Source organism: Microtus pennsylvanicus, chromosome 19 (genome assembly GCF_037038515.1).
Source record: "Microtus pennsylvanicus isolate mMicPen1 chromosome 19, mMicPen1.hap1, whole genome shotgun sequence".
In the NCBI taxonomy this organism is placed as follows: domain Eukaryota; kingdom Metazoa; phylum Chordata; class Mammalia; order Rodentia; family Cricetidae; genus Microtus; species Microtus pennsylvanicus.
The window spans coordinates 22,924,497-22,947,625 of record NC_134597.1 but is presented as its reverse complement, the minus strand read 5'-3'; the positions used below and the strand labels follow the sequence as shown (position 1 = coordinate 22,947,625).

At 44.0% G+C, this 23,129-nt stretch overlaps 2 protein-coding genes across 5 annotated transcripts in view; one reads left to right on the top strand and one right to left on the bottom strand.

The window, feature by feature from the left end:
* The first annotated feature begins 4,172 nt into the window (after nucleotides 1-4,172).
* On the top strand, nucleotides 4,173-7,100 carry Opn1sw (opsin 1, short wave sensitive). The gene is made up of 5 exons (XM_075953807.1): nucleotides 4,173-4,518; nucleotides 4,751-4,919; nucleotides 5,159-5,324; nucleotides 5,768-6,007; nucleotides 6,706-7,100. Exons 1-5 carry the CDS (start codon nucleotides 4,173-4,175, stop codon nucleotides 6,823-6,825), a joined length of 1,041 nt encoding a protein of 346 aa, XP_075809922.1. The 3' UTR covers nucleotides 6,826-7,100.
* A 956-nt stretch (nucleotides 7,101-8,056) lies between these two features.
* Calu (calumenin) overlaps nucleotides 8,057-23,129 on the bottom strand; it is a 28,051-nt gene continuing 12,978 nt past the window's right edge. For 2 of the 4 annotated variants that reach the window (XM_075953808.1, XM_075953809.1), the window contains exons 3-7: nucleotides 22,921-23,114; nucleotides 18,384-18,550; nucleotides 17,608-17,668; nucleotides 12,099-12,298; nucleotides 8,057-10,365 (exon numbers count right to left, since the gene is read on the bottom strand). In XM_075953808.1, the coding sequence (XP_075809923.1) occupies nucleotides 10,261-10,365; nucleotides 12,099-12,298; nucleotides 17,608-17,668; nucleotides 18,384-18,550; nucleotides 22,921-23,114 (727 nt within the window). In that variant the 3' untranslated portion in view covers nucleotides 8,057-10,260. Of the gene's footprint in view, nucleotides 10,366-12,098; nucleotides 12,299-17,607; nucleotides 17,669-18,383; nucleotides 18,551-22,655; nucleotides 23,115-23,129 lie in introns of all 4 variants that reach the window. The other 2 variants (XM_075953810.1, XM_075953811.1) reach the window with 2 other exon arrangements.

The following is a 23,129-nucleotide window of genomic DNA, read 5'->3' as shown; positions in this document are numbered from 1 at the left end:
AGGGGGGCCCTGTGAAGTGACCCTTCTGAAGCATGGGCTGACCAGCGTTCCTTTGCCCCTGGGCTGTAAAGTTTTATTATCGCCACTCAGGAGTGTCTGTACCCTATGACTGCTCTGTTGGCCCACCATGGGGGGTGGGGTGCACTCATCCCTTCGCCAAACGAGAGAAGCTTTTCCTGTCGCCGTTCCTATGCTGTCAGCTGACTTATAAATAGAAGTCGGCTCAGCCTGTCATTCCAAGCCTTCAGCGCACACGCTCCCTGATGGGCGTGTCAGGGGCTGACGCTGCTCCCGCAGGGACGTCACTGAAGACGTTTCAGAGCTGAGACTCCACTTAGGTCCTGGCCGGGACTCTGGGGTGGGGGAGGTTCTAAAATTGGGACAGGATTGTTCTCTGTGTGGCCTCTCTGGAGCACAACTCTGTGTCCTGATTGCCAGGTTTCTCGTCTCTGCGGTCTGGGCATCACGAACCATCCCCTCATGCTTTCTGTTGCTTCCTGCATGGGATGGAGGGCAGGGGGGCGGGGAGGGAGTTCCCTGATGGAAATCCATCAGGATCTGCCTACAGTTTAGTGCCAGGCTCAAATGGCGGTGCCCTGAATCCATGCTGTAGAAATCCAGGTCCACCATTACTCATGTGCTTTTACATCAAAGGAGACACAGGTAGAATTTTCTAGAGAGACCCCTGCTGAACCTCTGGAGCTTCCTCACTCTCTCCCAAGTGCGAGGACGGCTTTCAGTTGGGCAGATCACTGGGGACTCCCCCATGTCTGCCAGAGCATGCCAGGCCTTCCGGATTTCATGTATCTGGAGAGCTTTGTGGGTCAGTACTCAGCAGAATTGTCACAAAACATGTCAAGCTCACTGTCAACGTTGGCACCTCTGCATGAGAAGCACAGTAACACTGCTGGCAAGATGGCCCAGTGGGTAAGGGTGACTGCTGCCAAGGCGGATGACCCAGATGGTGGAAGGAGCCCCCATAGGTTGTCCTCTGACCTCCGCGTGTGTCCTGGGGCACAAGCTAACCCTAGTTGTCCTTGGAAGGAGTGACCAAGTAGTTGGAGCCTGGGTAGAATGAAATGCTACCATATATTCTCTTGGTGATATCTGAATTTTATCAATACTAAGCAGAGAAGAAAAAGGATTAGGATCAGGAGAAATAAATCCCAAGGCTCCAGATACAAGACATTCCCTGGACCAGAGGAGTCCCATGGACTTCTGGAATTCCACCTCACCCAGTGCTTCCGGCTTACGTGTTGTGAGTTCATCTTGGGAGTCAGTGATCCAGTGGTAGATTTCTGTGTCTGGTGTTGAGGACATTGTTTATTTTATCTCACCAATGTCTCCCAGAGATGCACTCTTATCTTTCATAATCACAAAAATAGTTGGTTTGCATTGGTTTACGCCAACTCTTACATAGACTCTCTTGAACTTCGAATTATGTAAATGAGTATGTCGCGTCTATAACAGTGACGCTTTTCTGGCTTAAGCCTCACTGGATCATCAATTGTAACTGGGTCTGGGTTCCTCCCCACCTCTCTGACATGGGAGGGCACTGTCTTCGCAGGTATCTGGACATCAGAGAGGACAAAGAGGTGCCTACCACCTAACCTTACATTAGGAGTAAGAGAGCCAAGGCTGTTTGAAATCCATGGCAGCCAGAAACCATATGCAGACAGCAGAGACTGACCTGCAGGATGCTGGCTGAGCAATTGTCAGGTGACCTCTGGCCCTGTCCTCAGGTCCTGCACAGGTAGATTCTGGACCCTCAGATGGATTTTTCTAGCAATCTCTGCAGAATCTTACCTGTGGGTGAGCATGTAGCGTGAATAAACCTAGAGACGGATATTGGGGTTCAAGCTGAAGATCAGAAAGGCAAAGCAGTCAACCACTAGAGAGACCTTTTACTTCTACCAAATCTTCAGATCGAAAAGGCAAGAACGTGTCTCCACAACTCCTCAGACCCCACACTCCGCTGAGCTCCTGTCTCTTCTCTATATTCCTCTCTCTGCCCAGGCATACCACTCCTGTCTTCACCTCCTTAGTGCTGGGATTAAAGGTGCGGGATCCCAAGATCCCACCTTTGTGTGAGCTCTGTTTCTCTTTTAGACAGATCAATCTCGCGTAGCCCAAGGTGGCCTTGAACTCACTGAGATCGGTCTGCCTCTGTCTCCCGAGTCCTGGGATTAAAGGTGTGAGCCACGACTCCTTGGCCTGTATGGTTGACTAGTATGGCTGCTTTGCCCTCTGATCTTCAGGCAAGTGTTATTTATTAAAACACAAATAATGTACCACTACATGATCATCTATGTGAGGTAACCTGCGTGTGCAGATGGGAATGTCATTCTTTCCAACATGGCTGACGTGTCTCCTCCTATGCTTTTGACTTAAGTAGGAGTCAAGGGACTGCAACAAATACCATGGTCAGGTGTGGCTGTGGCTTTGGGTTTTGTTTTTTTGTTTAATGCATTTTTTAAATTATTTTAATTTGTATTTAGGATTCTTTGTGTATGTGTCTGTGTGCACATGCACACACAACCGGATCTCCTGAAGATGGAGTTAAAGCAGTTGTGAACCACTCTATGTGGATGCTGGGAACTGAACTTGGGTCCTCTGGAAGAGCAGTATGTACTCTTATACACTGAGTCATCTCTCCAGCCCTGGCTTAACACACACACACACACACACACACACACACACACACACGCGGAATTGATATAGATGCTTCATTTATGGCTGAGCACTCAATAGTCAATTACTCTTAGCCCTTTGACCAGATGACTGCATTAATGGCTACCCACTGCAGTCTTCCCAGAACACACTCTGTCGACCAGGCTGGCCGTGAATTCAGAGATCCGCCTGCCTCTGCCTCCCAAGTGCTGGGATTAAAGGTGTGCACCACCACCGCCCGGCTTTTTTTATTTCCCAGTCTATGTGTATGTATGAGCACTGTGTGCATGTCTGGTGCCTGTGGAGGCCAAAAGAAGGTGATGGATCTCCTTGGAACTGGAGTTACTTGTAAGCCACATGTGGATGCTGGGAACCAAACCTGGGTCCTCTTAAGAGCAGCCAATGTTCTTAACCACTGAGTCATCTTTCTAGCCCCCATATTCTAGTTTGCTGCGGTGGTTTGAATAAGAAATGGCCCCCATAGGTCATGTATTTGAACACTTGGTTCACAGCTGATGATAGCGGGAGGGGGGAGGAAGGGTACGGAACTTTCAGGGTGCAGACCCTTGCTGGAGGAAGTGTGTCACTAAGGGCAGGCTTTGGGAGACTGTGGCCTTATCCATTTCCATGCCAAGAGGCTAACTCGGTGTCCATCACCTCATTCACAAGAGTATCATTCTCTCCTGTCCTAATCTAAAAGAAGTCAAATCTAAGAGGCAGCCCGGAGGTCCAAGTAGGAAGATTCACCGCAGAGGCTCAATGACACAGAAGCAGGCACAGCCGGGACTCAGAGCAGGGTGGAGCTGCTTCTGTCATGTCCCATCATGGCTGTTTAGAGTGCTCCCAAAGCGGGCTGGAGAGATGGCTCAGTGGTTAGAGCACTGGCCTCTCTCTCTCAGAGGACCCAGGTTCAATTCCCAGCACCCACATGGCAGCTCACAACTGTCTGTAACTCCAGTTCCAGAGGGTCTGATACCCTCATACAGACACACATGCAGTCAAAACACCAGTGTACATAAAATATCATTTTAAAAAAATTAAAAAATGCTCCCAAGGGTGCTCCCCACTCATTCTCTTCCCATTTCCAGAGGCCGATTGTCAGCCGCTCTGGATAGGGACACTCAGGATGGGCACCTCTCACAAAGGGCCAGGGTGAGGTGCGGAGGCGGGGGACAAGTTGTGTGGTGGCATTTGCAGTGGATATAGGTCAGCATCTTCCAGGCCACAGGAACCAATATTGATCCACCTCAGCACCCAGTCTTGCAGATCCAGGTTCCCTGACCCTAATCTGTTATCCTCTGAAGAACACAATCAGCTTTGGGATCATGAAAGGTTTAGGTGGGGGTGGAGAGAGCCCTAATCTTGGACCTCATCTTTGGGAGGCTTAGGGTCATTCAGAGTCCCACTGTGTCTTTAAATGAGGGTGCTGTGGGGAGGGGCAAAGCAGAAGAACAATCTATAAGAGGGACTGGAGGTGGTGGCGAGGGCATCCCAAGCACAAGATGTCAGGAGAGGATGATTTCTACCTGTTCCGCAATATCTCCTCCGTGGGGCCCTGGGACGGGCCTCAGTACCACATAGCTCCTGCCTGGGCTTTCCACCTCCAGGCAGCCTTTATGGGGTTTGTCTTCTTCGCAGGGACCCCACTAAATGCCATAGTGCTGGTGGCCACACTGCGTTACAAAAAGCTGCGGCAGCCCCTCAACTACATCCTGGTCAATGTATCCCTCGGGGGCTTCCTCTTCTGCAGCTTCTCCGTCTTCACTGTCTTTATCGCCAGCTGTCACGGCTACTTCATCTTTGGCCCCCACGTTTGTGCTCTGGAGGCCTTCCTGGGCTCTGCAGCAGGTACAGCACCATAGGCAACCGGGGCTAGGGAGCGGCAAAGGATGTTACTCCAGGATTGGAACCTGGAGCCGGGCTTCTGGTTTGGAGCAGGCTCTTAATCACCCTGAGTACTTGACCGAACTAGGATGCGTGAGCATTAACCGCTATTCCGATTCTCTGGACTCAGTTACATTTGTATTCCACTCCAGGCTGGGTGAGGCTGTCTATTCTGTTTGTTTCACATTTGCCACAGGTCTAGTGACAGGATGGTCCTTGGCTTTCCTGGCTTTCGAGCGCTACATTGTCATCTGTAAGCCCTTTGGCAACTTCCGCTTCAGCTCCAAGCATGCACTGATGGTGGTCCTGGTTACTTGGATCATTGGTATCGGAGTGTCCATCCCACCCTTCTTTGGCTGGAGCAGGTGAGAGGGCAGGGTAGCGGTTTGATGTGGGAAGAGAGATTGGGTATAGCCTTTTATTCTTTGATCTGAGTTTGGAGAGAAAGGAAAAAGGGCAGCTGGAGACATCCGTGTTTACTTTGCAGTTGGAATTACTGCAGTCTTTTTGGTATCCTTCCAACTGGAGAAGCTAATCCAGGAATGCCAGCTCCCACCCTGCTAGCTCTCAGGGAGAGCCGAGTGAACTCTTGATCCTTTTTCAGGTACATCCCTGAGGGCCTGCAGTGCTCCTGCGGCCCGGACTGGTACACAGTTGGCACCAAGTATCGAAGCGAGTACTACACGTGGTTCCTCTTCGTGTTCTGTTTCATCGTGCCTCTTTCCCTCATCTGCTTCTCCTATTCGCAGTTGCTGAGGACTCTCAGAGCTGTGAGTGGCCTTTGAGAGGGTCAGGTAGGAGTGAATCAGGAGGCTCCAGGACCGAGAGCATGTGTATCTGCCCCAGGACACACATCTGGAATACCCGTGGTCAGACGGGAGCTAGCAAGAGTGGGGAAGGGGGAATGAAAAATTGTGGAGTCACAACTCAGCGGTAGGTAGAGCACTTCAGTAGCAGGTGGGAGGAATGCTCTATCCCAGCACGAGACAGTGGGGGAAGGGGACAAAAACCTGGGAGAAGAGGAGGAAACCGAGTGAGACTGGTCATCTTTCCTAACGCCCAAGAGCTGAGATCCACCTCCATGATGCCTCCCTCAAGGGAAAGCCAAACTCAGCTAGAAGAGCCGGCGAGAGATTTTCACTACACAGCAGGGTTCAGAGATCTGGAGTTGAGGTCAGAAGAGAGGCTATGTATGACCTGTGCTCAATTCCAGGTGGCAGCTCAGCAGCAAGAGTCAGCTACGACCCAGAAGGCTGAACGGGAGGTGAGCCACATGGTGGTGGTGATGGTGGGATCCTTCTGTCTCTGCTACGTGCCCTATGCTGCCCTGGCCATGTACATAGTCAACAACCGTAACCACGGGATAGACTTACGCTTTGTCACCATCCCCGCCTTCTTCTCCAAGAGCTCATGTGTCTACAATCCCATCATCTACGGCTTCATGAATAAGCAGGTAAAGCTGTCTACCTACATTCCCATGAGGACCTGGCCCATTAGACCCTGGTTCTTTGCTTATTGACGTTTTAACTCGGCACCCTGGATGCCACACAGGCCTCATAGATAAGGAAAGGTCCAGAGTCCAAGCGAGCCAGGAAGCTCTTGGTTGGCTTATATATGGAGGATGTGGTTCCTAAAACACTAGAAGAAAGGTTAGACCTTGAGTCAGAAAGACCAAGTTGTTCTAAAGGGGGGATGGACTGGGAACCTTCTTAGCAATGCTGGAGATTGAACACAAGGCCTTTCGCATGCCAGGCAAATATTCTTAGTAGTGAGTTATACATCCCTACCCTTAAGTTTTCTGTTTTGGTGAAAACGTAGTAACGTCAGTAGTAACAGATGTCTAACTTTGCAGTTTCCCCCCCCTTTTTAAGATAGGGTCAAACCGTGTAGCCTCAACTGTCCCAGACTTCTATGGAAACTAGTCTGGCCTTAAACTCAGTGATCTGCCTGCCTCTGTCCCCAAGTGCTGGAGTTAAAGGCATGCACCGCCATCTACGTCCAGTCCTCTGCAAACCCTTAATCCAGCCCTTCTAAAGTCTAGCTTGCAAGATCAAGTAAACCCTACCCTGCCTTGAAAAACCAAATAAATAAATAAATAAGTGGAGTTTAAGTAGTTTGTAGGGCAAGGATGACACACACCTTTCCTTCCAGTTCCGGGCTTGCATCCTGGAGATGCTGTGCAGGAAGCCCATGAGTGACGAAAGCGAGATGCCTGGCTCCCAGAAAACAGAAGTTTCTACTGCCTCTTCTAGCAAAGTCGGCCCTCACTAAGGACCTTAACTGGCCTGCTGGCAGCAAGCAGAACGCCACATTTAGTTTCTACACTCTCCATTAAAACCCTAGCACAGGGAAGAGATAGATGGGAAGGGGAGCAATGGCGCTCCTGTTATTCTCTTCCTGTCAGCGAGGCTGCTCCTCCCACACGGACCATTTCAAAAGTCAGTTTCTACTCCTAAGTGGTACCTTCACCCCCTAAGTGGAGACCTGTAAGAGAAAGGGCGCACTTTCCTTCTCTGTCATTTTTCATCCCCCTTGCTGGGTCTGGGATGACACACCCTGTTAGATGAGCAATAGGGGCAGGTGCCTACAGCGAATTTAAAAGACCGAGGTTGTGGTAGCCATGGCCAGAGCTGCCTCAGCTCACCCATCTCAAACAGAATTTTTCTAGTTCTCCTCTCCACTTGGCTAAATGGATGTATCCATTTAAAGCTGTGCACTGATTAAAGTTAGTGGTTTAATCCCATGACATCCTCAAAATGAGTTTGCATGTCTCAGTACCATTTATAAATCAAACCCAAGTGCTAAAAACATTTTACCTTACACTCTCCCTACACCTGCTGCTCCTGGAAAATGAATCCCTTTAAAAGGAAAACCAAGATAAATGTGTTCAGCTATACTCAAGGAATGCTGGCTGCGTCTCAGGCGATGATGCACTGGAAGGCAGGAGGGTTGGAGCTGTGAGAAGCAACCAGAAACCTCAGGAACAGCAAAAGACTAAGTGTGAGGGAGGAGGCAGTGCTCTCTCTCAGCCTGGCGGGAGATACGGTGGGACATTCTAGGAGACTAAGTGTGAGGGAGGAGGCAGTGCTCTCTCTCAGCCTGGCGGGAGATACGGTGCGACATTCTAGGAGAAATCCTTCTCCTTGACATTTTATATTACAGAATTCTAAGCCACAATCCCATATATTCCTTAGTTCTTGGTTTCTTCCTTCCTTTTAAAAAAATGATTTATTTTTATTTCATGTGCATTGATGTTTTGCCTGCATGTATGTCTGTGCAAGGGTGTCAGGTCTCCTGGAACTGGAACTACAGAGTTGTGAGCTGCCATCTGGGTGCTGGGAATTTAACCTGAGCCCTCTGGAAAAGCAGCCAGTGCTCTTAGCTGCTGAGCCATCTCTCTAGCCCCTTCTTGGTTTCTTGAGACAGGGTCTCACTATGCAGTCTTGGCTGGCCTGGAACACAATCCCACTTCCAAGAGAATAAAAGAGACACACGCCCCTGATGAATGTAAACAGTTTTTATTCAGAAACAGATAGGTACCTGCTTGCATTACAGAATATAAAACTTGGTTTACACTCTATAAAAAAGAACCAATACTCAAATTCAAGAGAGCTTAGCATTCACAGAGCACACCCTATGGACATGCAGTCACTGCTCACTGCCTCAGACTTGATTTAAACCAGAAACCCAAACCTAAACCCCAACACTATATGGGGCTCATGGAGATGAGAGCAGTTCTTGCTGCTGAGCACCCTATGTCCGGAATATGCCATTGTAGCACACTAAGCTTGCTGGTTAAGTGTGTGACTTTCACATCAGTGTTGGCCTCTGTGCCCCAAACGAGCCGTAAGGCCCTCTTGCCACACAGTGTATGATGCACCCTCTCTAAGTCAGGGTTGGTGGCATTAATTATCTCTGGTCTCCTTAACAATAAAAAGTTGAAAATCTGGAAGGCAGAGAATGTTTATTACTCCTATCCTGGGGTTAAAACTTCGAGTGTATCTTCTATCAAGAGCTTGATGCAATGGCTGGGGTGAAGTTACACCACACCTGGCTCTTTACCACACCACGCAGCCTACCTCAACAGGATTGTGGAAGACCAAAGGGTAGGTCTAGGTTCAGATACGACCATCACCCAGCACCACCACCTGAATGTATTATTCAGATATAGGAAATAATAAAGATTATACATACATATATTTATCTTAGTATCCTGAGGGTTAAAGATTTGGAGTACATTAATTCTTAAGATGCCCATTAGTAAGAGATCAAAATATTGGGTTGCACAAAATATGGGTAAGTGGAGTTGGCAACAGACAGGGTTTTTGATAAGGATGGCAACCTGACGATCTGTGACCTTCCTACCTACCCCACCTTTTAGTGTCAGAGAGAAAGGGAGACGACAAAACGGGATTGATAGGTTAAAGACAGGAAGGATGAGCAGTGGTCCTCAAACCAAAGAGCCTCCTCTGTATGTCTGTCCTTCCATCCTTGAGTCAGAGGCCTGACAGAGAGTGGTTTGCGTTCTGAGGTATGAGGATCCTGGTCAAATCAGCAGCATGAGGTTTTTAGAAACCAGCCCACAAGATAGGAACACTGCAACCAAGCTTGTAACTAATACTGCTATTCAGCTATTGTCCACAAGAGAAAAAGAAGGGGAAAACTCCTCACTGCATCATCAGGAGGTTCAACGCTTTCATGTAAGGTGCCCAAATCAGTCATCTTGTGGCTTCTTAAACAAATTCCCATTTGGTGATTATTTTTCCTGTTAAAGGCACTTTCAATGACATGATCGCAGAAAGTCAATTGTAACTGCAGTAAAACCAAGATTAGTTCCTGGGGGGCTGGACGGGGCCTTGCGGTGATCTCCACAGGCACACATCAGAATAAAATGCATGCCCTGCACACACTTTTTTCCTTTCGTTTTCCGGCTGTTTCCAGTTGGAAACAGCTCAACAGAGAGCTAGAAATAGCCCTGGGAAGAGATCATACACACTACTTGATTCATTTTTCAAGACACTGGCCCTAATTCTTCCCACCACAGCTGTGCTTGACAAAATTAGCAAATAGCTAGTCCTAACGGGGAAAGAGTGCGTGTCAAGCTGTCTTACAGCACAGGGATCGAGCCTTGCCCAGACAATGGCAGGCTCAGTGGCTGGGCCTGTGACAACTGTACGGCCACTTGAAAACTAAGCATTTCAACAGGCAAGATAAAGCATTCTCTCTCTAAACATAAATCATGGAGTACATGCTTTTCCTTTTTTTTTCTCTTCTGAACATTTCTATTGATCTCAGGCTTTTTAAAAAATTAGTTAAGTGAGAATTATAAAAAAAAATACGTGTCAAGGGGTTGAGAAAGAGTAAAGGGCTAATGTCTGCCTACAAGTGTGGGTTGAGGATCTTGATCCTTCATATTATACTCCCAACTAGAGAACAATACAAAAATAAACACACCATGTCATACATTATACAAAGTGTAAACCTACAGACACGAGTGCACTACTCAGAGTTGTTCTTCAGAAGCACGGCCCCCCAGTCCCTCGAGGGGAGAAGGAAGGGGGCAGGGTGGTTTTCATTATCTTGATATGCCTTTTCATGTCTTAAAAGTTTGTAATAACAGTCTCAGTAGCGCAAACAATTTCATGTGAAACCAGAGCTGTAAAAATAAATTACTTTTGAAGAAATGTAGGTTCCTCTGTCTGCAGCTTAGAACTCATCATGTCGCACCAAGGCCTCCCCAAAATCTGTGGCCTGGCTGCCCACAAATAAATCATACTTGTCGACAATCTCCTCCTTGGTAAGCTTGCCATCCTGAAATCATAGGGAACAGAGAATTGAGACCATATATACTTTCCATTCCAAATTCAGAAAGATTGCTATAAAATAAGAGTAACCTGAGACTGTAATACTGTAAGGTTCTAGTTCCCGCTACATGCAAACCCAGGTGTTATCTCCTCTCTCTCTCTCTCTCTCTCTCTCTCTCTCTCTCTCTCCCCTCCCTCCCTTTTTCTCCCCCCCCCCCACCTTTTTTCATCAAGAAGGTCACTAGTCGGCTGGGGATATAGTTTAATGATAAAGTGTTTGTCTAGTATGACTGAGGCCCTGGGTTTGACCCCTGTACTCAGAAAGCCAGAGAGAAGAGTTGTTCAGGGCTAGCCTGGGCTACAGAGGGAGATTCTATTTCAAAGGGGGGGGGGAATCAAAAGTGGAAAAAATGGGCCAAATATACTCAACAACTTCAGGACAGAGACACAAATCTGTTCCCTAGGCAGCAAACATTCTTTTTGGAGTCAACTACAGGGCAGTTGCCAGACATAGGTGGAAGATGGCCAGGAACATTGGGTTGCTACTCCAGGGTGCATCCGATCGAGGTCTGGCAGGAACAGTGAACTCTCCAAGGCCAATCCTCATCTCACCTCCACTCTAACAAGATGAGCCACATCAAAACAGGCTGGGTCACTCGTCTCAAACAGCACCAAGACTCCTCAGAGAAGACTGCTCATACATTCTCACAACTCGGGGCATGAGAGCTGGGCTGCTGAAGTGATGCTGAGCAAGAGCTTAAAACTGATCAGCCCTTAATAAGGTCCTGAGACACAGCACCTGAAGACTAGAGACGCTCAAACAAAGAAAGAAGTCTGGTCTTTAACATCCAGATCTCTGAAAAGGTGACAGGGCTTAGTGAAAATGTGATTACCGCTGGGTGGTGGTGGTGCACGCCTTTAATCCCAGCACTTGGGAAGCAGAGGCAGGTGGATTTCTGTGAGTTTGAGGCCAGCCTGGTCTATAAGAGCTAGTTCCAGGATAGGCTCCAAAACTACAGAGAGACCCTGTCTCGGGGGGGGGGGGGGGGAATGTGATTACCTAAGCACCTCACATAATTTTCAATTCTAACAGAGTCCAGAGAAAAGCTGGCTTATAACCCCTGTAAAGGGCTTGAATATATTTGATGCTGGGAATGGTGGTATGCCTTTAATCTTAGCAATGGAGAGAAAAGCAAGCGTGTCTCTGTGAGCTGGAGGCCAAGTTGGTCTACACTGGAGTCTCAGGCCAGTCAGCAAGGGCTATCTATATATTGAGAGTCTCAGTCAGTCAGTCAGCTGTCAGTCTGTCTGCTCTGCTTCCTCTAAAAATTCTATGTATGTGTGTGTATTTGATTTAGAATGGTAATAACTGGCTTGGAAAAAAGGTAGAATGAGCCTGTAAAAGGTAAAAGAACACAGGAAATAACAACCAACATTTTAAAAAGAATTTCCTGGAGATCCAACAGTTAGAACTGATACATGTTGTGTCAGGCTTTAAACCACTACTCTTTGCTGAAGTCCAGGTTTCTCCAACACCATGAGCACAGAGCAAGCATTTTCCAAAATGAGATCAGATAGTTAGAGCTGCCCTGAAGATTTCTGGTCATTAAATTTAGGTCCTTGGCAGATCTGAGGTAAATAAGACCCTAAAACACTATATATTTTGATGACATCTGTTTAAGACAATCCCCTACGAAGACTCTGATCATGGCTAGACTGCTTGGGCCTGGAACGACTTACCTTGTTTTGGTCTGACTCATAGACTAGATGCCTGGCTTCTGCCTCTGCATGGTCATAGTCTGAAGGGAGGATCCAGTCTTTGGTCTCCTCCTTGTCCATCTTCCCATCCCGGTTCTTATCTCGAAACTCAACAAACTGTTCTCGCTCTGTCTTCACCCATTCTGGCTCATCAGCATTTCCATCATGACTGTACATGTCACCTATGTGCAGAAACACACACACAACAGAATTAGTCTTATTCCGAAGGCTACCCACACACAGTCACACAGTTTCTTGGGACAGAGAGAGAGACTTTAGAAAGTACGGTAGTTGTCCGTGGCTTAACTGTGGATCTTTAACAAGAGTATTTCCACATGCTGACCAAGTGACAGGAGAGCGGAACTTGTATCATGAATGAATGAATGAATGAATGAATGAATGAATGAATGAATGAAGGCAGAAGCTGGGCAATGGTTGGCACATGCCTTTAATCCCAGCACTCAGAACTCTTCGTGAGTTTGAGGTGAGGCCAGCTTGGTCTATAGAGTGAGTTCTAGGACAGGCAGAGCTACACAAAGAAACACTGTCTCAGTGGGGGAGAAAAAGAGGCAGAAATAAGGAGGTGAAGCTGAGCATGGTGGTGCATGTTTGTAAACCCAGAACTTTGAGAAGCTGAGGCAGGAGTTCAAAGCTAACTTGAGCTACATGAGAACTTATCTCAAATAAAAGAAATGAGTTGACCAATACCAAGTAAGATTCCCTCGCTTACTGCACTGCATTTTACCCCAAGTGGCAAATTATATTGGACACTGGTTTAAGGAGGTCTAGTTATAAACTCTGAAGGAAACTGTCTCCCCACCAGCCAATGCCTACATAAGTGCACTGTCTGGGTGGTTTCCATCAGGACAAGCATGCCCCATGCAGAGGAACACCCTCAAAAGTACACCGAGAAGGGACAATCAGGAAAGAAGCAAATTCCTGATTCTCAACTGCACGTATATCATTTTTTTTTCTTAAAAATTCAACTGTGTAAGAATGTGGCATGACACTTAAGGCTTCTATTCTGTTTCCTTTACTTGAGAAGCTCTAGAGACAATTAAAAGCATTGGTGTTAGTCTTAGGAAAGCAGATGGCCAGGGAAATTGGTAACAAATGTCAAGAGGCTTCTAAATTTGTGTATAAAAACCAAAAGCTGGGTCTTAATTTTAGTTATAAGATCATTAAAAACAATTCTGATGATAGATTACATCATACATTTTGGCATTTAACTCCAAAGAAGCTGGAAGACACAAAGTAGCATGGCCGTCACAAATCTCCCATTCCACTCAGCTACACAGACAGGGCTTCAGTAACAGATAGTTTCGTTTTATACTAAGGTAACATGCATACAGGGTACTTCCCCTGTATGAGACAGGGCCTTACCCCAGATTGGCCTCAAACTGGAGATGTTCCTGCCTCAGCCTCCCAAGGGCTGTAACTGCAGGCAGGTACCACCTGTTCAGTTCTGTGTAACATTTTCAGAGTAATTTAATCTGTAAGATACTTAACACTAAGCTTTATTCTCGAAAAGAAGCCTTTTGATATTTCCATTTAAATGCACAATACACTTGTAAGAAATTATGTCAAGATAATTAAGATAAAACTCCAAGATAAAATGTATCAAGAACACAAAAATGTTTGCAAAAACTAAAAATAAATAAAATACAAATAGTAGATAAATAACTAATTTTTTTTTGTTTTCTCGAGTCAACACTATTTTTTGTCCATTTTGTGACTAGTAAATGGGATGAACATCCCTACAAAACTAAACAAAAATCACTGTGATCAAGGAATGGTCACACTGCTGCCAAACAAATATTGGCATTTAAGAAATTATATGGGGCTAGAATGTAGCTGAGTGGCAGAGAGCCTGCCTAGCATGCCAAAGTCCTGGATTTGACTTCCGGTGCCTAACATAAACATATAAACAAAAATAAATGTTTCCAGTTTAGTTAAGGAAAAATGTGTATATTTTACATATTTATTTTTTCTCCATGCACATATAACTCAAAGCACTATTTTCCCTTTAGTAACTAATAAATGCAAAAATAACAATTAGCTGGACATGATGGCACACACACATCTTTAGTTCTAGCACTCAGGAAGCAGAGGCAGATAGAGTTTTGTGAGTTTGAAGCCAGCCTGGTCTACAGAGTGAGTTTCTGGGTAGCCAGAGCTACACAGTAAGACCCTGTCTCAAAAAACCCACAAGAAAGTAATTAACATTTATTGAGTGTTCATTGTATTCTAGGTATCATGATCAATACCCTACTTACAACTATTTGTTTTCATTATGTGAACTTTCAAACATACACAAACGCAGAAAAAATCCGTAGATCTCCCACTTAGCTACCAACTCCTACACCTGCCATGGTTGTGCACACGTGCTCATCCATGACACCCCACCCTACTTATTTTAGGGCAAATACTAGGCACTACCACCCCCATATACTGTTGAGTTTAGCTCTAAAAATGAGGGAATGTTCTTATAACCATGAAGCCCTCAGCACAGTTTATAGTGACTCCTGTGCATCATCCACTATCCTCTTCAAGTTTAAACTTCTCAATTACTGTTTAAGAGTTGGTGTATTTCAATCTCACAGAATCCTCCTGTCTCCTAAGTGCTGGGATCAGGCAGGGCCACCACGCACAGCTTATAATGGTTTAAATGCCTAATTAAATATTTTAGATAACAACTTTAAAGCATGAAGTGAATGGCATTCATTGAAATTCCTTTTAGGTCTGCTGTGGTGGTGCACACCACTCCCAGCACTTGGAAGGCAGAGCCAGGAGGATCACCGCATGTGTGAGGACAGTCTGGGCTACATGGCAAGACACTGTCCTAAAAACAAAACAGAAGTTAAACTATACCATATGAGTACATTTTAAAGGCATGTGAGTAAAGATGACAAAAAATATTACTTTAGTTTGTTTAAAAAGTATTCAACCTACCAGATAATACTAAGGAATGAACTTTTTGGTTCGGACTGTCTTTAAAAAAAGTTTGGAACAATAAATGCACCATAGAAATATATAATGAAATGTATACAGACGAAATAGGAAGATGATTAGGGTCTGTGTCAAACAAGAAAGGGAGAGTAAAGGGGCTGGATAGACACTCTTTCACTTTCTTTTTTACAGGTCTGCTTCCTGTAGTAATTATTTTTAACTTTTTTTAAAATTTGCATTGGTGTTTTGCCTGTATATATGCCTGTGTGAGGATGTTAGATCCTCTGGAACTAGAGTTACAGACAGTTGTGCGCTGCCATAGGGGTGCTGGGAATTGAACCCGAGCCCTTTGGAAAATCCATCAGTGCTCTTAACCACCGAACCATCTCTCCAGCCCCCTTTTTATTTCTTTGTGTCTTTCACATCATGTATCTTGATCTGATTTATTTTCCCGTCCCTTTATATCCACCCTTTGCTCTTCAACCTAATAAAATTTAGGAGAAAATAAAAGAAGGAAAGATCTTGTTATGGAAGCTATGGCGGGGAGTAGTGAGTCGTACAGTATACCTTTTTGCCCAAGTGTTCACTGCAATGAGTAACTGGTCTGGGTCAGGTCTCTGGTTTCTGCTACACTATGAATGCTGGGCCCTCACTGGGACTCTTCTTGAATATCCTGTTGTTGCCCTGTATCATGGCGATCCTGAAGCTTTGGGTCTACAGGCCTGGCCCCTTCTCACTTTTTCTGTATGATATCTTTTCTAACAAGGCAGAAACTGGCACATACCCAGCATCTCAGCTATACAAGCTTGCAATCATTACTGACCTACAAAGAAAGCTACACATACTCTTGATTGTTCTATAACTCCACAATGTAATTTCTCTGCCCCGGAATCTGTACGATGCAAAAGAAAACCTTTATCTCCTTATTTGGCCTCAATGCTTGATAAGTGATGTTATTTAACTGTGGTTATCCTGAATTTCTCTGCTTCAGAAATTTAAATGGGGAACTCAACTTTTACTGTACCAACAAAATGCCAAAACCAAGAATAAAAAGAAAATACTTAAAAGTAGGAAATCTGATAAACTTGAATTAAGAAAACATGGCACTTTCACGATGAAACTCAATTATTTTACAAAAATCTCTCTCACTGTTCATCCCATTTTCTCTGACAGGGATGAGGAAAGAATATCTGAGCAAGGAGTGAGTCTAACAGGAGCAGAGGTAAACTAAGACTCCCTTTCAGGTTTAATACTTAATAGCAGAGATCAGAGATCAAAACAACAACAACAATTAAAAAAAAAACAAAACAAACAAACAAAATGAGAAAGTTCACTAGAAAAGTACTATGAACAAGTGTGAATGTGGAGTGCAAAAGAACTGAGAACCTAGATATATCTGTAGCCACAAGGTTTTCAATAAAGAAAGGATAACCTCTTCATCAAATGGTACTCGGAAGGCTGCATATCTATGTATAGAAGACTGAATAAATCAGATATAAATGCAAAACTCTAAACTGTAAGATCAGTAGAGGAACACATAGTCATGACATTAGTGCAGACAGGAGATTTTAGGAGGCCAAAGCTAGGACAACAAGAGTAGAAGCAGACATGTGTAATCACACAGATCTTCAAGCTTCTGTAAAGGACACCATCAATAGAGGGACCAGAGACCAGCAGAATGGAACAAAATAGCCAAAGTACTCATTTGTTAAGGTATTATTACCAGGTACAGACGTCCAACAACTCAAATAGTTGTTACAAATTCAAGGCTAGCCCAAGCAACAGTGTAAAACACTGTCTCAATATACCAAAAGATGTGCATTAGAAGAATGTTTCAAAACAGAATGGTAACAAAGACATTGAGTAATTGTAAAGCAATTTGCTAAATTATTCTCAAGGTAGTAAAGTTTCCCAGGGAAGCAGGAGTGGATATGATCATGATACACTGTATTCATGTAATCACCTCTCAAGTTTCATCTGCAGCCCCGTTCCTACTCCCTCATAGAGATAAAGAAAAAAGGATGTGTGTGGCCAAAATAAATACCCTAAATAAAATGGAAACTTATGGACTTATCAGAAAATGTCATAACACAGTCACCGAAGCATTAGGCAGTCACCCATTCACTAGTCCTGCTTGTTTCACGCAGTCGAGAGTGGCCCTGAGTTTCTGATCTTCTTGCAGTTACCTGCCAAGAGCTGAGATTCATGCTTGGCTTTTCCATCAATTTATTTGATATACTTTGTTTTTTAATATTACTTAAAAATTATGTGCACATATATGCATCTGTGTGTCTTTGTGAAGGTATGGTGTGTGTGAGTGCAGGCATCAGATTCTCTAGAGTGGGAGTTACAGGCAGTGTGGGTGCTGGGAACCAAACTTAGAACCTCTGGTTAAAACTGGGACAGCCAACCTCTCCTGCCCCAGTTATATTTGTAATGACTACTATTCACCACATTGGTCTGCTTTAACAATCTGTTAAGAGTTGACCCATGAGGATTACAACATTTCAGTATTTAAAGACACTAGAAACAGGAGACTTACCAATATACTCTTCTAGATCAATGAAACCATCAGCATTCTTGTCTATATCCTCCATTGTTTCCTAAATAGAAAAGAACAAAAAGACTTAGTCTCTAATTAAATTTTCTAGAAGACAGTATGATGTGTATGGTTAAAACCAGGAAGGATACCACACACATGTAATTTCAGCTTTTTGGGAGCCAGAGACAGGAAGATCAGAGGCTAATGTTCATCCAAGTTACAGACCTATATAGCAAATCCCAGGCTCAGTATATGGAATGATATCCAAGCTAGCTAGCCAGTCAACCCCAAATGCACACAAAACAAAAATCCAAAACCCAAACAAAACAAAAAAGAAAGGAAGGAAGGGAGAGAGGGAGGGAGGGAAGAAGGGAGGGAAGGAGGAAGGGAAGGAAAGAACAGGACACTCATTCTTCTAGTTAGATAACTGTTAAATATTAGCCATTACTTATGTTTCAACCTATAATAGGACACTATCAAACAACAAAAGGTTGTAGCCCTAGTCATGCTGAGCTCTTGCCAATGGGAGCCGAGTCTGCACTGTTAGCAGACCGCCTTCTGTGGGAACTCCTGGGTATTATGGAACTACCTGACTTCTGAACAACAAGCACAGGACAGCCTCTTACTCCTAACTTTATGGAACTACCAATGAAATGGAAAATCATTATTTAATGGGCAATTTTATGACCAGCAAAAAGCCTAAGGCACTTAAGCAGAACACATAAGCAACAGAAGGAGAAGCTGAATTGTGGTTGGGAACCCTCGGCCTTGCCTACCTGCACAACTATGTCTTTCATGTAGTCATATTCCTCAGGATGCAGGAAAGCAGTAAATTCCTCCTTTGTGGCAATTAGGTCTCCATCCTTGTCTGCCATTTTAAACCTCCGCTCATCTCTAACCATCATCTGTTTATAATTGAATCCATCATCAGGATCTGGATCATCTAGAAAACAAAAATTTAGATAAAGTTTTAAAAAAAAATCTTCCAGAAAACACAAAAAGGTAAAGGGATCAAACTGATTTCAAACAAGATAAACCAAACAATGAAGACACAGGTAAAATTAAACCAATCATGAAGAAATGATTTTGATTCCAGAAGCAGCAGTAGAAAGGCACTTGATTTGGGACTAAGGCTTCAGTGATCACACCTCCAAATCAGGTCCAAGCTGAAAGTAAATGGTTTCCATTCAACATGAAACTGGCCCCTGATTAGTTAACTCAATCACGTGCTGTTTCATCATACTGGTGTTAAGGTTAATAGAAGGCTTGGATTTCTTAGTTCTATCTGGGAGGCAGTGGAGGCTGTAAGTCATACTATCTGGATGTGAATTTATCACCTCTAGCTGTATGTCCTTGGGCAAGCAACTTTTCTTTCAATTTTTTTATTACATTATGTGCATGAGTATTTTGCTTGCCTGTATATCTGTGCACCATGTGTGAGCCCAGTGCTTGCAGAGGTCAGAAGAAGACAGATCTCATGTGACTGGAGTTACAGATGGCCGCGAGTCACCATGTGGGTGCTGGGAACTGAACCCAGGGTCTCTGCAAGTGTTTGTAACTGCTGAGACAACTCTCCAGCTCTTGGGCAAAAAGCTTAACTGTGTCTCAGTCTCCTTCTCTGTAACATGAGACTGTGCCTGCCTTATAGGTAGTTATAAAAAGTTTAATAAGAAACAAACAGTTGGGTAGTGATGGCATATATCTTTAATTCCAAATTTTGGGAGGCAAAGGCAGGTAATCTCTGAATTCCAGTCTGGTCTACATGGTCTACATAGTCTGTATCAAGACAGAGCTACAGAGAAACTTCTCTCTCAAATTTCAAAAAAAGAGGAAAGAAAACGAAACAAATCAAACTAAAAGCTTGAACAACATCTGGTATATATAGCTGGCAGCCAATGTCTGTCAGTTGTCATCATTTTTATTAAATGTTAGAACATCCATTAAGACTAGGTATCGCCGGGGAGTGGTGGCACACACCTTTAATCTCAGCACCAGCCTAGTCTACAAAGTGAGTTCCAGGACAGCCAGGGCTATTACACAGAGAAACCCTATCTCGAAAAACCAAAGAAGACTCTAGGTATCAAAAGTATTTGTCCCATTTCATTTTAATGTCACTTGGATTCAAGCAAGAACATTACCATTTGAATGGTCCTACTGACCTTCCCCCCTCGAATCTACTGAAAATTACAGGTAAAAAATGCAGACTGCTGTAGAGGTAGAGAAAGTAGGTCAATGGTTTCTTAGGGACAGGCAGAAGGGGAGGTGCGACATGAGGACATTTTGGGAAGTGACAGATACATTCCAGATGTCAGTTATTCTTTGATAAGTTTTAAGAGAAAATAAATATTAAAATATAAAACTGGAGAGATGGCTCAGTGGTTAAGACCACTTGCTGCTCTCCCAGATGCCCTGGGCTCAATTCCCAGCATCCATATGGCAGCTCCTAACTACCTGTAACTTCAGTTCCAGGGTATCTGACACCTCTTCTGGTACTTACCCATACACAGAAACACACACACACAAAAGTAAAATAGAATCTTTAAAAAATCAAAATATAACCAAATGGGATACAGACTAATCTGTCATGATTTTGAGTTGTACAAACAACAGCTGGTTTACACATAAGCATCTAGGAAACTAAAATTTAATTTCTGTAAACTGAAAAAATATAAAGGAGCTAACTGCAGAAAAGTAAGAAACTGGGCTGCTGTGTGAACCAAAAGACCTAAGAGGTATAAAGATACTTTGAGAGGTAGAAGTACCACATTAAAATTAGGAAATTACTGTTCTGTAACACACTAGATAAAGAGACCCTGGTACCTACTTGTCTAGAAACTCACTGGTCTCTTTAACGATAATACCATATTGTTGATATTTGATATTAGAGGCCAATCTTTCTCTATTTTAAGCACACTTAAAAAAGCAAAACAAAAACAAAACAGGCCAGGCATAGTGACTTATGTCTTTCATCCTAGCACTCCAGAGGCTAAGGGGCAGAACTCTGAGAGTTCAACCCTTTCTCAAAAACTCGAAACCAGTCAAATAAAAAAACTCCCACAAACAGACACCCAAGCAAACAGACAAACAACCCCCTCCCCCACCTGCCCCATTCTGAAAACAAAGCAGCTTGAAGCTTCTTTGTTGATCAAGAATTTAGTAAGCAGTAGAATCACACAAGGCTGTGGGCCTCTGCACAGGTGAAGTCAAATAGGTTAGAGATGAAGAATAGAAGGAAATAACCTATTTCTCAAACACTAAGTTGTCTCTTAAAGACAAACACTAAGTTTCAGTTAAACTATGTAGCACTACTTAACTTATGCATTCAGACTAGATTCCTAAGAGCCCTTTGTCTCCTTTCTTGGGGTAACTAACACACAACAACTAGAATCAAGTAGCCGGACTACTTTAAGTGTGGCATCCATACCAGACACCAGTTTACAGTCCTTGCTGGCCTTGCTTAAGCCTCTGGTTCTGCTCTAAGCAGGGCCACTCTTGCTATCTTTTATTTTTACTTATGAGAGAGACAGTGCATACAGTACAAATGTTCCTTTTGAGGAAGGTGGGATCACTGAAAAGTCTTTAAAAGCTGAGATGATTTATACAAACTCAAATCAAATCAAGAACACATTCTCACAAGACTCCTCAGCACTTGTCTAAAGCCAGCTTGCTACCCCCGAGGGCTCGTCACCCAGCCCTCCTGGGAAAGGGCCTTATAAAGACATTACTTCTTCAGCTAGCAGTGCTTTGCCTTGTGCAGTCTCGGGCAGTAGAATACCCATTACATTGAATCATCAGCCCTCTGAGGCAAGAGAGCTCTCAACAGATTTTTATGCACATAATTATACACAGCTGAAGCAGAATTCTGGCCAGCAAGGGTGTACCAGAGCCTGAGCCAAGATTTATTAGCACACCATTTTGTTGAGATCACGGATAGTCTAGTCTATCCTTTGCTCCATATTTATAATTAATTCTGATTAAGTCAGAAGGGTGCTGGGTCTCAGCCAGAGAGCAAGAAACATGGAATGCTTCTCCATCTGTGCTAGGTTCTTAATACACATGTTCTTAATTTGGTGGATATGTTTGGTTCTTGGCTCAGTGTCAAGCCTTGAGAGACTGCCACTTTAGTCTTAGGAATGAGAATAAGTCTCTTCACCAGAAATGCATAGTCCTGTAATTAACACGGCAGCTGGCTATCTGGTGGGGAAACAAACCATTACACATTCCTGTTAGTCACTGATGGAAAATGATTTCTGTAACCCTAATTTGTCTAATTCCAGGGTTAAAGCACAAAAAGTACCGGTTATATTTTCATGCCTCAAGGTGAAACTATACACAATACAGAAATCTCTATGAATATAAGTACCCCTGCTCATCAGCTCAGTAAGACTGCCATCTGGAGTTCAGCAGCAGGCAAGCAGAAAAGCATCAAAGTTAAAGATACTATTAACCAGTAGCCCCAACAGACAAAAAGGCTACCAAATCAACAACAAAGCAACCAAAGCAGTGCTTGCTTTGAAGCATTGGCAAAGCAGGCTGATATATACCCATGTGCCAGAGAAAACAAATGGGATATTCTCATTTCTAAACTTCACGACACACTGATGGCGATCTTATTTGAATTTATTCCATTCATTCCTAATGGTTTCCACTTACTCTCACCAGTCATCAAAGAATCTAATTTGATTTCAATTTCAGGCCCAAAATTTGAATAGTACTATGGTTAAGAGAGAGCTCAAGGCAAGGCCTCTTGTTTTGCACTGCTGGAACGATACAGTCTTTTACATGAAATCTACTCTAAAAATTATCTTTATATGAGATAGAAAGGAAAAATGGCAAAATACATTTGCAGTGCTCAAGACATAAATGTCAAACTTCAGAGGATCAAAATCAAAACTTAAAATATATAATATACAAATTTTAAATTAATGAAACAAAGGGAGTCAAGTCAGAATCTGAAGTCAGGCACAGTAACCCTCTTTCCTGTCTGACCCATTTGTTTCTTTGACTCAAGACCACAGTCTCGGCCAGCCTGACATCTCGCCCCTTACCCAAGTAAGTGCCATAAGTCACGTTTCTGTACTCATCCCAGGAGATTAAGCCGTCTTGATTCATATCAAACTCCTGCCACTGGTTTTCAACATTGTCATATATGTATTTCTTCTGGGCGTGCTTAATCCAGGATTTCAGCTCCCCCTCCGTCACAAACCCATCTTTATCCGCGTCTATTTTATCTACAATCATTCTACAAGACAAAACAGTTGCGTTTCAAGGGCCAGGTCCATAAGGATTTTCCCCCAGATAGTAGCGACCTACCTAAAACGTAGCCGTAGGTGGCATTTTTATACTCCTCCCAGGAAACGAGGCCATCCTCATTGAGGTCGTGCCCCTTCCACTGGCGCTCTACATCCTCGTGAATCCAGCGCTTTTGTGCAAACTTAATCCAGCCTTTGAGTTCATCCACAGTGACAAACCCATCCTTGTCGCCATCTATTTTACTTACAATCTTTCTGTAGAAAATGCAG

Excerpts from the sequence above, each read along its gene's own strand:
- Opn1sw (XM_075953807.1), top strand. The coding sequence starts at position 4,173 with ATGTCAGGAGAGGATGATTTCTACCTGTTCCGCAATATCTCCTCCGTG. Across the intron at positions 4,519-4,750 it reads CTTCCTGGGCTCTGCAGCAG|GTCTAGTGACAGGATGGTCC; the intron begins GTACAGCACCAT and ends CATTTGCCACAG. Across the intron at positions 6,008-6,705 it reads ACGGCTTCATGAATAAGCAG|TTCCGGGCTTGCATCCTGGA; the intron begins GTAAAGCTGTCT and ends CTTTCCTTCCAG.